The sequence below is a fragment of the Rattus norvegicus genome, chromosome 20 (genome assembly GCF_021556685.1).
Source record: "Rattus norvegicus strain SHRSP/BbbUtx chromosome 20, alternate assembly SHRSP_T2T, whole genome shotgun sequence".
NCBI lineage: Eukaryota > Metazoa > Chordata > Mammalia > Rodentia > Muridae > Rattus > Rattus norvegicus.
Genome location: NC_141553.1, coordinates 7,036,069 through 7,049,505, shown reverse-complemented (window position 1 = coordinate 7,049,505; position 13,437 = coordinate 7,036,069). Strand labels below are relative to the sequence as shown.

General features: G+C 59.4%; 1 protein-coding gene across 3 annotated transcripts in view; it reads right to left on the bottom strand.

Annotated features, from left to right (window-relative positions):
• Window positions 1-362: 362 nt before the first annotated feature.
• The window catches only part of Zfp523 (zinc finger protein 523), a 31,432-nt gene continuing 18,357 nt past the window's right edge, over window positions 363-13,437 (bottom strand). For all 3 annotated transcript variants that reach the window (NM_001434633.1, NM_001434634.1, NM_001134755.2), the window contains exons 3-14: window positions 12,799-12,879; window positions 12,616-12,693; window positions 10,379-10,578; window positions 8,272-8,388; window positions 7,811-7,886; window positions 7,227-7,352; window positions 6,910-7,089; window positions 6,003-6,236; window positions 5,749-5,912; window positions 2,990-3,154; window positions 2,099-2,212; window positions 363-1,137 (exon numbers count right to left, since the gene is read on the bottom strand). In NM_001434633.1, coding sequence (NP_001421562.1) covers window positions 1,039-1,137; window positions 2,099-2,212; window positions 2,990-3,154; window positions 5,749-5,912; window positions 6,003-6,236; window positions 6,910-7,089; window positions 7,227-7,352; window positions 7,811-7,886; window positions 8,272-8,388; window positions 10,379-10,578; window positions 12,616-12,693; window positions 12,799-12,879 — 1,634 coding nt within the window. In that variant the 3' untranslated portion in view covers window positions 363-1,038. The remainder of the gene's footprint in view (window positions 1,138-2,098; window positions 2,213-2,989; window positions 3,155-5,748; window positions 5,913-6,002; window positions 6,237-6,909; window positions 7,090-7,226; window positions 7,353-7,810; window positions 7,887-8,271; window positions 8,389-10,378; window positions 10,579-12,615; window positions 12,694-12,798; window positions 12,880-13,437) is intronic.

Here is a 13,437-nt window from a genome sequence, read left to right as displayed (position 1 = left end):
GGGGTGTCTGCCTAGGTACAGGGCATGGGAACCTCGCTGAGGGCGTGCGGGATGGGGAGGCGGCTGGGAAGGAAGGGCCCAGGCTCCATTTAACAAATGCAAGGCAGACCCAGAATTCTCCCGAGCCCAAGCATCAACCCCAGATCCGGCCACAGCCACTCAGGACCTGTTTGGTGTAGATGTGGGCAGAAGCCTATCAGCAGCTCTCAGAGCTCTCCTCTCCTAGGGCCTCCTCCTGCAGGGACCTCCTGCAGGGACCCACGGAGAGCCACCCTGCCTGCCTGCCGGGTGGGCATTGAGGCTATGCAGGGAAGCGGGCCCTGCCGCCAGGGCCCAGTGCTGAAATGACAGAGGAGCCGGGGTGGAAACTTGCAAGTTTTATTAAATACTCAATTCACCCGTTTGCCACCGCCACCCAGAGCAGGAAAAAAAATAATTATCAAAATAGGATTAAAAAAACCAAACCACAAAACAAATTAAACCCAGTCCCCAGCCGTCCAGGTGTGGGCCACTCTCTTGTCTTTCTGCCACAGACAAGTGAAGAGGCACCTTACGCCAGCCACAGGCCCCTGAGGAGTTAATTCTGACTGTGGTGGTGGGGAGTCCCTGGTGGGTGGCATCTTGGCCACCTTGCTCCCAGGAGATGGTTATTGCTGGGAGGCACTGGGCTGAGAAGCTGCCAACCTTTCCCCTGGTGGTATCACCAGTCAGGGTGGAGGCCAGTCCTTGTCCACCTAGTCACCTGCTCCCTGAGAAAGGGAGTGGACAGATGTGGGGAGAGCATTCTCCCCAGGGAGGGAAGCAGGTGTCTGAGGCAGCCTGGTAACCAAGCTCAACGTCCACTGCCTGCTGCCCGGCCCTCACCTTGGGTGTAGCCCACAGCCCTTTCCACTAGAGGCCATTTCCCTGTTGCCTCATCGCCCCAGAGGCCTACGCGGCCATCTTCCTGGGGTCAGCCACAGCTGGGGCCCCGTTGGCAGGGCTGCCTATGAGCATGGTGCCCTCTCCAGTGTGGTGTGGGAGCCGGTCCTCTTGGGCTCAGCAGCCGCTCTCCGTGGTTTCCAGGGTCACGGCCCCTTGCTGCATGGCAGAAGTGGCTACGCTTATGACCTCCTCCAGGGTCTGCTGATCCTCCAGCTGTGGGGAGGAATGGCAGGTGAGAGGGTGAGGCCTCCTTCCAGACCCCACAGGCCGCCTGTTCACTCCGCCTGCTGCTCTGTTGCTTGGTTGGCTTTTCAGGGTCTCTCTGTGTAGCCCTGGCTGTCCTGGAACTCTCTCTCTAAACCAGGCTGCCCTCGAACTCAGAGATCCGCCTGCCTCTGTCTCCCATGCACTGGGATTAAAGGCGTGGCCACCACCGCTCTTTCCTATCAGGACTGTACTAGAGGGAAACTCCCTGATAAAGAGTCCTGTTAGGTATATCTTGGGTGGACCACAGGCTGCTCTGCGCCAGAGCTGGCTGACAAAAGACTGACTAGAAAGGGCCTTGGAGAGAGTTTGCTCCAGTCTCTCTATCTCCCAGGTGAGGAGAAAGCCTTAGAGCTTGAACCACAGACTGAGGCGCTGCCTCAGTCACCCCAAGGTGAAGGACTCCCCAGTCTCCCTCAGTCAGGTCCTCGGTGTAGGCAGAGGGGGCCTGAGCTCTCCCCTCCCCTCCCCCTCCGCACCCCTCCTCTCACTGCCCCTCCCTTCACCCTCCCCTCCCCCTCCCCTCACTGCCCCTCCCCACCCCTCCCCTCACTGCCCCTCCCTTCACCCTCCCCTCCCCACCCCTCCCCTCACTGCCCCTCCCCACCCCCTCCCCTCACTGCCCCTCCCCACCCCCCCTCCCCTCACTGCCCCTCCCTTCACCCTCCCCTCCCCACCCCCCCCCTCCCCTCACTGCCCCTCCCCACGCCCCTCCCCTCACTGCCCCTCCCCACCCCCCTCCCCTCACTGCCCCTCCCTTCACCCTCCTCTCCCCCTCCCCTCACTGCCCCTCCCCTCATCCTCCTCTCCCCCTCCCCTCACTGCCCCTCCCCTCATCCTCCCCTCCCCACCCCTCTCCCCTCACTGCCCGCTCAGGTCAGGATCCCACTCCCTCCCTTCCTCAACCCACCTGCACAGCGATGTGTGTTCCGTTTGCTGTGGCCAACAGTGCCACCTGTTGGTGGTGAAGAGATGCCACACTCGAGTCCTCGGTCACCAAGGCCCCAGAGGTAATGATTGTGACCTGAAAACACAGAAGCAGAAAGACCTTGTTCCTGCTGACACTGGGGCTGGGAACGGAGAAAACCACTGTGGCCACTCCGAAAGCCCGGGATTTAGAACTGATTACAGTTGGATTTTTTTTTTCTTCAAAGTGCAGGATTTTCTTGGAGGCTGTCAGGGCGGTAGTACCAGCACTGGGGACTGACCTTAGGGACTTGGGTGTACATAGCCACTGAGCTATACCCCTAGTCCTAGTTTTGTATTTTTTGAGACAGGGTCTTGGTAAGCTGTCATCCAGGTCCAAGTTGCTGGGATTACAGCTGTAGGCCACTGTGGGCCACTGCGCCTGTCCTGCACGCTGTCTGAAGACGTCTTTCAAAGATGAAGGTTGCTGAGGGGACTGGATTTGTTTGTTTTTGAATGCTCTCTTTGTGGTCCTAGAGACTGTTATAATATAGATCAGGCTGACCTTGTACTCACAGACACCTTCCTGCCTCTGCAGGAAGGTCTGGGATTAAAGGTGTGCATCACCACACCTGGCCTTTGAGGGGAGACTTCACATATGTCAGATGGCAGCTCTTTTCCTGAGCTGGACCACACACCCTGCTTAGCCCTGACTGACCTTAAAGTTGTAGTCCTCCTGCCTCAGTTACAGGCCCAAACCACTAGTCCTGGCAAGGAGACTTTTTATGGTATCTTTGTCTCCTAAGAAACCTTGGTTGGTTTGGTCAGCGCATTGAATGCCCTCTGATCCCCATGACAAGGTTTTCCAGACAACAAGGAAACGGCCTGATCTTACGGGCTGAGTCTGTGTGCCATCGGCGCTGACCATGGTGACCGTATGTGTGCCAGACGTGGCCAGTTCTTCCTGATGACCGGGGATGGTAAGGGTGGTGCTTCTGTGCTGTGTCACCACACTGATGGCACTCCCCAGGGCCTGCAGGTCTTCTGGGGACAGGCTGACCTGCAGATAGGAGGGAGGTGTGCTGGAGCAGCAGGGGAGGTCCACCTACTGCCCTCAGCAAGCTGAGCTCAGCTCCCGGGCACAGGGGTGGGAGTGAGCGCTGGGCTGGCACAGGGGTGGGAGCGAGCGCTGGGCTGGCACAGGGGTGGGAGTGAGCGCTGGGCTGGCACAGGGGTGGGAGCGAGCGCTGGGCTGGCACAGGGGTGGGAGCGAGCGCTGGGCTGGGCACAGGGGTGGGAGCGAGCGCTGGGCTGGCACAGGGGTGGGAGCGAGCGCTGGGCTGGCACAGGGGTGGGAGCGAGCGCTGGGCTGGGCACAGGGGTGGGAGTGAGCGCTGGGCTGGCACAGGGGTGGGAGTGAGCGCTGGGCTGGGCACAGGGGTGGGAGTGAGCGCTGGGCTGGCACAGGGGTGGGAGTGAGCGCTGGGCTGGCACAGGGGTGGGAGTGAGCGCTGGGCTGGGCACAGGGGTGGGAGTGAGCGCTGGGCTGGCACAGGGGTGGGAGCGAGCGCTGGGCTGGCACAGGGGTGGGAGCGAGCGCTGGGCTGGGCTGGGCACAGGGGTGGGAGTGAGCGCTGGGCTGGGCACAGGGGTGGGAGCGAGCGCTGGGCTGGCACAGGGGTGGGAGCGAGCGCTGGGCTGGCACAGGGGTGGGAGCGAGCGCTGGGCTGGCACAGGGGGTGGGAGTGAGCTCTGGGCTGGCACAGGGGTGGGAGTGAGCGCTGGGCTGGGCTGGGCACAGGGGTGGGAGTGAGCGCTGGGCTGGGCACAGGGGTGGGAGCGAGCGCTGGGCTGGCACAGGGGGTGGGAGTGAGCTCTGGGCTGGCACAGGGGTGGGAGTGAGCGCTGGGCTGGGCTGGGCACAGGGGTGGGAGTGAGCGCTGGGCTGGGCACAGGGGTGGGAGCGAGCGCTGGGCTGGCACAGGGGTGGGAGCGAGCGCTGGGCTGGCACAGGGGTGGGAATGAGCGCTGGGCTGGGCTGGGCACAGGGGTGGGAGCGAGCGCTGGGCTGGCACAGGGGTGGGAGCGAGCGCTGGGCTGGCACAGGGGTGGGAGCGAGCGCTGGGCTGGCACAGGGGTGGGAGCGAGCGCTGGGCTGGCACAGGGGTGGGAGCGAGCGCTGGGCTGGGCACAGGGGTGGGAGCGAGCGCTGGGCTGGCACAGGGGTGGGAGCGAGCGCTGGGCTGGCACAGGGGTGGGAGCGAGCGCTGGGCTGGCACAGGGGTGGGAGTGAGCGCTGGGCTGGCACAGGGGTGGGAGTGAGCGCTGGGCTGGCACAGGGGTGGGAGTGAGCGCTGGGCTGGCACAGGGGTGGGAGTGAGCGCTGGGCTGGCACAGGGGTGGGAGCGAGCTCTGGGCTGGCACAGGGGTGGGAGTGAGCGCTGGGCTGGGCACAGGGGTGGGAGCGAGCGCTGGGCTGGCACAGGGGGTGGGAGTGAGCTCTGGGCTGGCACAGGGGTGGGAGTGAGCGCTGGGCTGGGCTGGGCACAGGGGTGGGAGTGAGCGCTGGGCTGGGCACAGGGGTGGGAGCGAGCGCTGGGCTGGCACAGGGGTGGGAGCGAGCGCTGGGCTGGCACAGGGGTGGGAATGAGCGCTGGGCTGGGCTGGGCACAGGGGTGGGAGTGAGCGCTGGGCTGGCACAGGGGTGGGAGTGAGCGCTGGGCTGGGCACAGGGGTGGGAGTGAGCGCTGGGCTGGGCTGGGCACAGGGGTGGGAGCGAGCGCTGGGCTGGCACAGGGGTGGGAGTGAGCGCTGGGCTGGCACAGGGGTGGGAGTGAGCGCTGGGCTGGCACAGGGGTGGGAGTGAGCGCTGGGCTGGGCACAGGGGTGGGAGTGAGCGCTGGGCTGGGCTGGGCACAGGGGTGGGAGCGAGCGCTGGGCTGGCACAGGGGTGGGAGCGAGCGCTGGGCTGGGCACAGGGGTGGGAGTGAGCGCTGGGCTGGGCACAGGGGTGGGAGTGAGCGCTGGGCTGGGCACAGGGGTGGGAGTGAGCGCTGGGCTGGGCTGGGCACAGGGGTGGGAGCGAGCGCTGGGCTGGCACAGGGGTGGGAGTGAGCGCTGGGCTGGGCACAGGGGTGGGAGTGAGCGCTGGGCTGGCACAGGGGTGGGAGTGAGCGCTGGGCTGGGCACAGGGGTGGGAGTGAGCGCTGGGCTGGCACAGGGGTGGGAGCGAGCGCTGGGCTGGGCACGGGCACAGCACAGGGCCATGGCTACAGAAGCAGCAGCAAGGCTGCCCACTGGAATTGTATTTCCCACATTTCGCCTCTGTCACCCGCTGCATGCAGGTCAGGGCCTCCACCTCGTGTGTCTTCCTCTTCACTTTAGAAGGAAGAGGCACACTACACAAAGAGGCATGGCCAAGGGGCAAGGTAGACTTCCGGCTTCAAGACCCTCAAGGCCTGATGTGACCCCTCTTAAGCACATGCATGGCAGTCAGATGAGGACACTGGGAGGAGCAGGTCTGGGTGACACACTGGTCCCCTCAGATGCAGCTCTCTAAAGACCATAAAGGCAAGACAGGTGCCCGGGTGGAGGTGAGGCTGAGGACCTCAGGGGCCATTGTGAGACTGCTCCACCCATCCCCAGGGCTTCTACCTGCTGGGTACCATCCTGAGTGATGAGAGCCACCTGGGGGGCCCCATCCTCCTCCGTCACCATGGCTACTTGGGTTGGGATGTCACTGCTCTCTTCTTTCACTTCCGAAAGGTAAGCAATGTGGGTTGGTTTGGGTGAGGGGCTTTCCTCGGCGGCGCAGGCAGCTAGGAGAGGAGAGCCCAGGCTGTCACCCGCTGCTGGACTCCGGCAGAGGCCTGTGAGCCCCACCTCCCGCTCGCTTGCTGCCCCCTCACCCTCTAGCTGCTGCTGCTCATACAGGGCCTGCTCGCTCTCCTCCGTGGCCTCCAGCTCGCCGTGCGCGCTGCGCTTGTGCATGGCCAGGGTGGAGGTCTGCCGGTAGGTCTTGCCGCAGCTACTGCAGGTGTAGGGCTTGCAGTGCGTGTGCACCACGTGGTGCTTGTACAGGCTCGAGTACTCCGTGAAGCGCTTTCCGCAGCCAGGCACCGTGCAAACGTATGGCTTCTCCCCTGGGGACACTGGGCTGTGAGGGGGGTGGGAACTGGGGCTGGCAAGGGGGAAGCTAAGGGGATAGGGTTGGGGGACAGGGCGGTGACAGGAAAGCCAGGGGAGAGGGCAGGGGCTGAGAACTGAGACTGGGGGACAGGAGTTGGGGGAGAAGGCCTGTGGAAGACAGGAGGGCACGAGAGTGGGACCTCTGCACCCAGAGACAAGGCAGAAAGAGTAAGGGGGGCTCAGAGAAGGGGAGTGACGTCAGACACTGCAATGTTGGGGTGCAGGGTTAAGAGTCACGGGCGGAAGAGGAGAGACAGTGGGGCAAAAAACGAAGTGTCAGGATGGGAGAAATGGCTGAGAAACGATGGAGAGGTGGACAAGGGTGTGGCGCTGGAGGTTGGACACCAGAGTCACGTGCAGAGTGGATGCTTGGAGGAGATGAAGGTGACATTTCCGTAGGAATGTGGCTAGGAGCTGTCCTACTCTACAGAGGTGGACAAGACCCATCGGACTAGACCCAGCTACCAACAGGGGTGCTGCTCGCTGTAGGTGAGACAGCCATCTGGGGTGCACACCCAGTCCAGCCTGGAGTGGGTGTCAGCGAAAGGCTGGAGCTGAGAGGTACCCTGGACCAGAAGCCTACGGGAGGGGCTGGGGAGGGTGGAGCTCACATGCCAGCTGGCCCACCTGTATGGATGCGCACGTGATTCTTGTAGTTGGTGGCGCTGGTGAAGCCACGGCCACAGTGGGGCTCGGGGCAGGTGTAGGGCCGCTCGCCTGTGTGCGTGCGCACATGTACCTTGCGAATGTTCGATGTGGTGAAGGAGCGGCCACAGCCCTCAAAGGGGCACCGGAACGGGCGTTCACCTGGGTGGACAGGGATTCGAGGGACAGCTAAGGAGGACCAGGGAAAGGAGGGAGGGCTGCAGGCTCTGGGCCTCAGTGGGAAAAGCAGAGTGAGTGAGCCCCCGGCCCCTGGCATGGGATAGCAGGGCCCAGCCTACCTGTGTGGGTCCGGACGTGTTTCTGCAGGTCCCCTGAGGTCTTGAAGGCTTTGCTGCACAGCTCCTCTGGGCACTTGTATGGTTTCTCACCCGTGTGAGTACGAACGTGACTTTTTAGCCCATAGCCTGTCCGTGTGAGGAGGATTAAGAGAGGCCAGCGGAACCTCATCCCTGCCTACCTGCCTTACTTAGGGGACCTCTATCCTGAGTGATGGTCCAGGAAGCGCCACAGGCCTGGGACAGCCTCTATTCCATCCTGCCCAGGAGAAGCCTACAGTGCCCTGGAGGGTACTTTCTAAGGCCAGATAGGGACATTCCAGAACATGGGGCTCAGGGAGCCTAGAGAAGCAGAACCCGAGAGTCCTTGTTTCACAGAGCAAACAAAGCTGGAGAAGCCACAGGCCTCCATAGTTGTTAGCTGGGGCCTGCCAGAACTGATACGAGAGGCAGTCCTCTCCTGAGCCTGGCCTCTCCTGCAGGCCCTTCAGAGAGCACGCACCTCAGTGGTTTCTCTGTGCTTGGCCACCTTTGTAGAGGCCCCCAAGTGGATCTAGAACCCTCTGTCGCCTTCATCCAGGTGTTACCTGTTGCGAAGGCCTTTCCACAGCTGGGGAAGTCACATCTGTATGGACGGTCACCTGTGTGAGCGCGTTCGTGGACCTGTGAGGAAAAGCAAACCCGTAGCTCAGTGGGATGGGACTGGGCAAAATCCTCCCCAGCTACGCCCCCTCTTTAATATTTATTTATACACTGTGGCAGACACACCTGAAGAGGGCATCAGATCCCATTACAGATGGTTGTGAGCCACCATGTGGTTTCTGGGAATTGAACTCAGGACCTCTGGAAGAGCAGTCAGTGCCCCTAACCACTGAGCAATCTCTCCACTCAAAATGCTAATTCTCTTTCCTCCCACACTGTGTCCCGGCTTCCTCTGCAGACACTTCTGTGACTGTGCCTCTTCCCTCCAGCAGATGATATGGGGGGAGGGGCCAGGCCAGTGCTAGAGCAGCCTCACAGGGAAGACGGGCCGGGCTAAATGCCTTACCTTTAAGTGATGGGCAGTGGTGTAGAGGCGGCCACAGCCCTTGTAGCCACAGCGGAAAGCTCGGTCTCCAACTTGCTGCCCTTTGCCATTGTGGGAAGCCGGGCTATCGTGCAGAACCTGAGGAAAGAGATCTTGGTCCCTATATGTCCTCCTGAGGGGATGAGAGGGAGGACACAAGACCCAGCTGACAGCCTAAGACCCAAAGAACAGAATTAACACGGTTGGGGGAAGGGGGACAGGACAGGAAGGCAGAGACCTCCATTTCCCAACACAAGCACAAAACCCTGGGAAAGGACCAGAAGTGGCATGGGGCATGCCACACCTCCTTCTGCCCCTTCTAAATGTCCCCAAAATTTCCACCAACTGGGAACCAGGGGTTCAAGCATTCTCACTCAAACCCCACAGCACGCACGGCATAGCCCCTCATGGCCAAAGGCTGGACTCAGGTGGCTCTGAAGGGAGGGAACCAGACTGGAGCTCCTTCTTAGAAATGTATTTTTATTTGTGTCTGTGTGCATGTGTGAGTGTGTGTGCATGTGCATGTGTGCGTCTGTGTGTATGTATATGTGTGAATGTGTGTGTGAATTTGTGAGCGTGTGTGCGTGTGAATGTGTGTGCGTGTGAATGTGTGTTTGTGTGCATGTATATGTGTGTGAATGTGTGTTTGTCTGTGTGTGTATGTGTATACATGTGCATGTGAATGTGTGAGTATGTACGCATGTATGTGTGTGAATGCATACATATGTATACACACACACACACACACACACACACACACACACACACACACACACACACGATGTGTGAGCATGCATCTGAGGCAGAGAAACACATCTAGACTGGCAGGGACAGCCAAGCAGGCACGCTCCATGAGAAACAGGGCTGGCATGCAGTCCTGGAGCAGCCCTGATGGGTAAAGGAGGCTGGGTGTTCCGGGCATCTAGCAGGATCTCCTGGGTAGCAGGGTTGCCCTGAGGGCGGCTGACCACACACACTTAGGAGGCTGGGGCTGATCAGTGTGTCTTCTCCCAGTAGGAGACCCTGCTGAGGAGGGGCAGGCACCATCATCAAAGGACTGGAGTCAGGGCTGGAGGTGGTGGTGGCAGAGCCGTCCTGACCTCGAGGCTCTTGCTTTTGATAACGTCTAGTTCTCTTTCAGTCTCACATCTGGCCATAGGGGCTGAAAGGAGATGTAGCCCGAGTGGCCTGGAGTAGCTTTGTGCTTCCTTTTGAAGAGACAGCCATTCCCCTCTTTTCTCCTACAGTTTAGAAAACTAAGCTCGGGGCTGGAGAGATGGCTCAGCGGTTAAGAGCACCCGACTGCTCTTCCAGAGGTCATGAGTTCAATTCCCAGCAACCACATGGTGGCTCACAACCATCTGTAAAGAGATCTGATGCCCTCTTCTGGTGTATCTGAAGACAGCTACAGTGTATTTATATATAATAAATAAATAAATCTTTAGAAAACTAAGCTCTCCCAGTCTGCAGGCTAACTGCTGTTTAGGAAACTCTGTCCGGTCCATCCAAGGCTCTGCGGTCTGGAGCAAGCCCTTGGCTCACAGGTTGCTGCCCTCAGCAAGTGTGGCCACAGGCCGAGCAGAGCTCATCAGGCCTCAGTTTCCAAGACTCCCAGTTGCTCTAGCTCGCAGGCCTGCTCTCTGCCTCAGAAAAGCAATCAATCTAGCACATCTTATGTCGGTGGATGGGAAAACTAATAAAAAGACACAGGCAGGGTTTCCCAAGAGCAGAGGATTATTGTCCCGGCAGCTTGAGATGGCTACGGCTCACTTCCTGCCACTCGGAAGCCACTGCGCCTTCCAGTGGCCCTCCCTTCTCAGCATAAACCAGTGCACAGCTGTCTGTTATGGCCCCACTGGGTCAAAAGAAGAGGAGAGAGGGAGGAGCTGGGGCAGATGCGCTGAGCCCAGGGTAGCCCAGCATGAGCCCAGGCCTGCCACTGCTCCCTAGACAGGTGAAATTGGTTTGGTTTGAGATAGGATCTTGTGTGGTCCAGGATGGTTTCAAGCTCCTGCCTCCACACGCCAAGGAGAGGTGGTGGGCAGGCGAGACCCTACTGTCCCAAGCATTGGCGGTGCCCGGCACTCACCTTGCTCGCATATTGCTCCAGGGCTACCACCGTGTCTGCGCCAAAGCCCTCCTCCTCCTCCGCTGCCAGGTCCTCCAATCCCACCTCTGTCTGCACAGCCAGGATGGTGCTGTCCGGCGGCACAGACACAGGGTGATGGATGTAGGCGGTGGAGCCATCTTCCAGCTGGACAGCCTCCAGGGCGCTGGGGTCATAGCCCTCTACAGGGCACACGAGGTTAGGCCTGATGCCACACGGGGGAGACCCAGCTGAGACGCTGGCTCAGTGCAGAGTCTCTTCAGGGGCCTCATTTTGGTGACTTTCCCTCCTTGGTCCAACTGGAGCTGCCTCTCAGAAGGACGAGGCCTCCCCGGGGCACACTGACTGGGGCCCTGGAGGGCCTGGTCCACTCTCCTCTTGACCCAGATTTCCCCAAGGGCTTCCTGCCCAGGGTCTGCCAGTCCCCACCCCACTTCAGTCTCAGGAGGAAAACCAGAATCTCTGCTCTGAGGGGCTGGACTCACTATGGCCTTGGCTCCCATCCCTTCGCCCGGTTCCCCAGCCCTCTTGCTCTAGTAAAGGTGGCTTCCCGCACCTGCTCCTGCACCAGCTGGTCCTTCTGGAGCACTGAGTCCACCCTGCCACTCCTCTTCCCTAGGCTCCCAGATCCTTAGACTGTGGACCTCGCACGGCTCTACTTAACGCAAAGTTGGGGTTGTGAAAAACTGGGCAACCCCGAATGTCTCTGAACGTGCATCAGCTAAGAACTGACGCCACACGAAGTGTGCGGTGAATCTGAGGTGTTTCCGAGGGGCTGGTAGTGTCGCATCACATCACCGCCCTGCAGCCTCAGTTCTGAACTCACCGCACACACTTTGCGTTCTGCACGCTGTCCCCACACAACACAAACCAACCCCGGCCGAGACCTCAGATCTGATTCTGTGTTTTCATTTTCCCCCAGTTTCTCACTCTGAATCATTATTGTTTAACGGGAAAATAACTACAGTATTTTTCTATGGTCACCGCTCAGCAAATGTCAGATCAGTCTACTTTTGGATTATATTGTGTTATTGGTTTGACTTTTAAAAGCCGTGGTGTGGATTGCTGGGTTGAATTTCATGAAAACTATTCAGTGAATTCTAGCTTGGGATAGGACAGGATTTCAGCCGCCTTTGAGACGGCTCCTAACATGCACTGCAATGTGTGATGGGGCACTGAGCTTCAGTCAGGTCTGCAAGGTTGACGATGCACTACGGCCCCCATCTGTCGTCATCCTATGGTCCAGACATTTAGCCAAGACCTCAGCGTGGAAATCTGCACTTGTCTTCAATGACAACAAAGTCAGAACTGTTGAAGAACTGGGCTTTTTAAGATTAAGAAGTGTGTGTGTGTGTGTGTGTGTGTGTGTGTGTGTGTGTGTGTGTGTAAGAGTGCCTGTGTGAGCTTATGTGTATCACTGTGCCCAGGAGCCTGAGGGGGCCAGAGAACACTGGATCCTGTGAAACTGGAACTCTGGCTGATGCCTCCTGGTTGTGTGTGCCTGGTCCTCGGTAAGGACAGTGCGTGCTGCCACCTGCCTTGTCACCTCTCAGACCAAGGGCTGTAAACTTCTTTATGATCCATTATCAGTTTGTATAGCAATTTCACATAACTATATGTCTAGAGATTAGTGAAATTTCTTGTGCAAAAAGGTATGGTCAGAAGGGGAAGCAGCTGCTGCAGCCCGGTGCCCTTTAGTCTATCTGCCTTGCTCAGAGGCGCTCGCCCTGGGTCTGTTCACTGTACAGCCATTCGCCCATGACGGCTGAGCTTTGGTGGGGCGGGGCTGTCTGCTCTGCTGTGTGTGCTCCAGCACACACACACTGGGTTCTAACTCACAGAGATCCTTCTGCCTCTGCCTCCCGAGTGCTGGGACTAAAGGTGTGCACCACCACCTATGGCCTAAATGATCTAATGAGTGCATTAGAAACTTCTACAGACAGACCCACTCCATAGCCACCCTGCCTACTCCAGAGCTTCTTTCTCTGTTAAAGACGAGTGAGTTTCCTTCCCTTGGTTTGTGATAATGCACCAGGGTCCATGCTGATGTTCGAGTCTCCCTGCCCCCGCCTGTGGTTTGCCCGGGGAAGGTATGGGGAACGTAGGGTAAGCAAGCAGGGTTGTATCCCCGGGAAGAGGGAGGGTGCTTGTGCTCACCCCCAAGCCTCTGCCCGGTCGGTCCCTTCCCTCCCCACCAGCCATGACGCCCATGGGCCCACCTTTGGGTGTGTGGTGTATGTAGGCCATGCTCCCGTCCTCCAGCTGCACAGGCTGACCATCTTCGAAGGAGAAAGACTCTGTAAGGAGAGCAAGGCCAGTCCTTCTCTGGAGCTCGTGGCCGCGAACGCGCTTGTGGGGGCTGCCAGACCCCCCTGCGCACGGGGTGTGCTGGGGCACCTCACCTTTCTGTATCGTCACCTGGTGGATGTATGCAGTGGTCCCGTCCTCCAGCTGGATCACTTGCCCTTCAAGCAGCTTCTCCCCTGGGGATGCGGAAGCAGGGAAGTTGGCCAAGGTCTGCCACAGGCTGGCCCGGCTTGGTAGATGCCTGTTTGATCTCTGAGCCCTTGCCTGTGGTCTAAGCAAGGGAACTTTCATCACGTTCCCTCCTTCTTCACCTCTTAAGCCTCGGTCTGGAGGCCCTGAGGGGAAACATCCTGCCGTGAAGTAACCTTGTGTGCCACTCAGCAAGGAGCAATTTCCTTTCTTCCTCTACCCATGCCCATGAAGACGGGAACCTCTAATCTAACGGGATCTGCCGAGGCTGAGCTAAATGGAGAGCAAATGTCCTGAAACCAGGGAGGATCCCAAATATGGAGAATTCAGATAGAGGCCCGACTACGTGTTAAACACATTTCCTCATTTCCCCAGAACAGTGTGCCAAAATCTGGGGCCTCCAACAGGACGTTCGTGGGTATGGGCGGTAGCTATGGTGTGCTCTGGAGCCGGGACCTACCTCCCGGTGTGGAGCCCAGGCTCTCCCACTGTGTGAGCTTAAGCTTGTACTCAGCTCGTGTCTCAGCTGCCTGTTCCTTCAAACA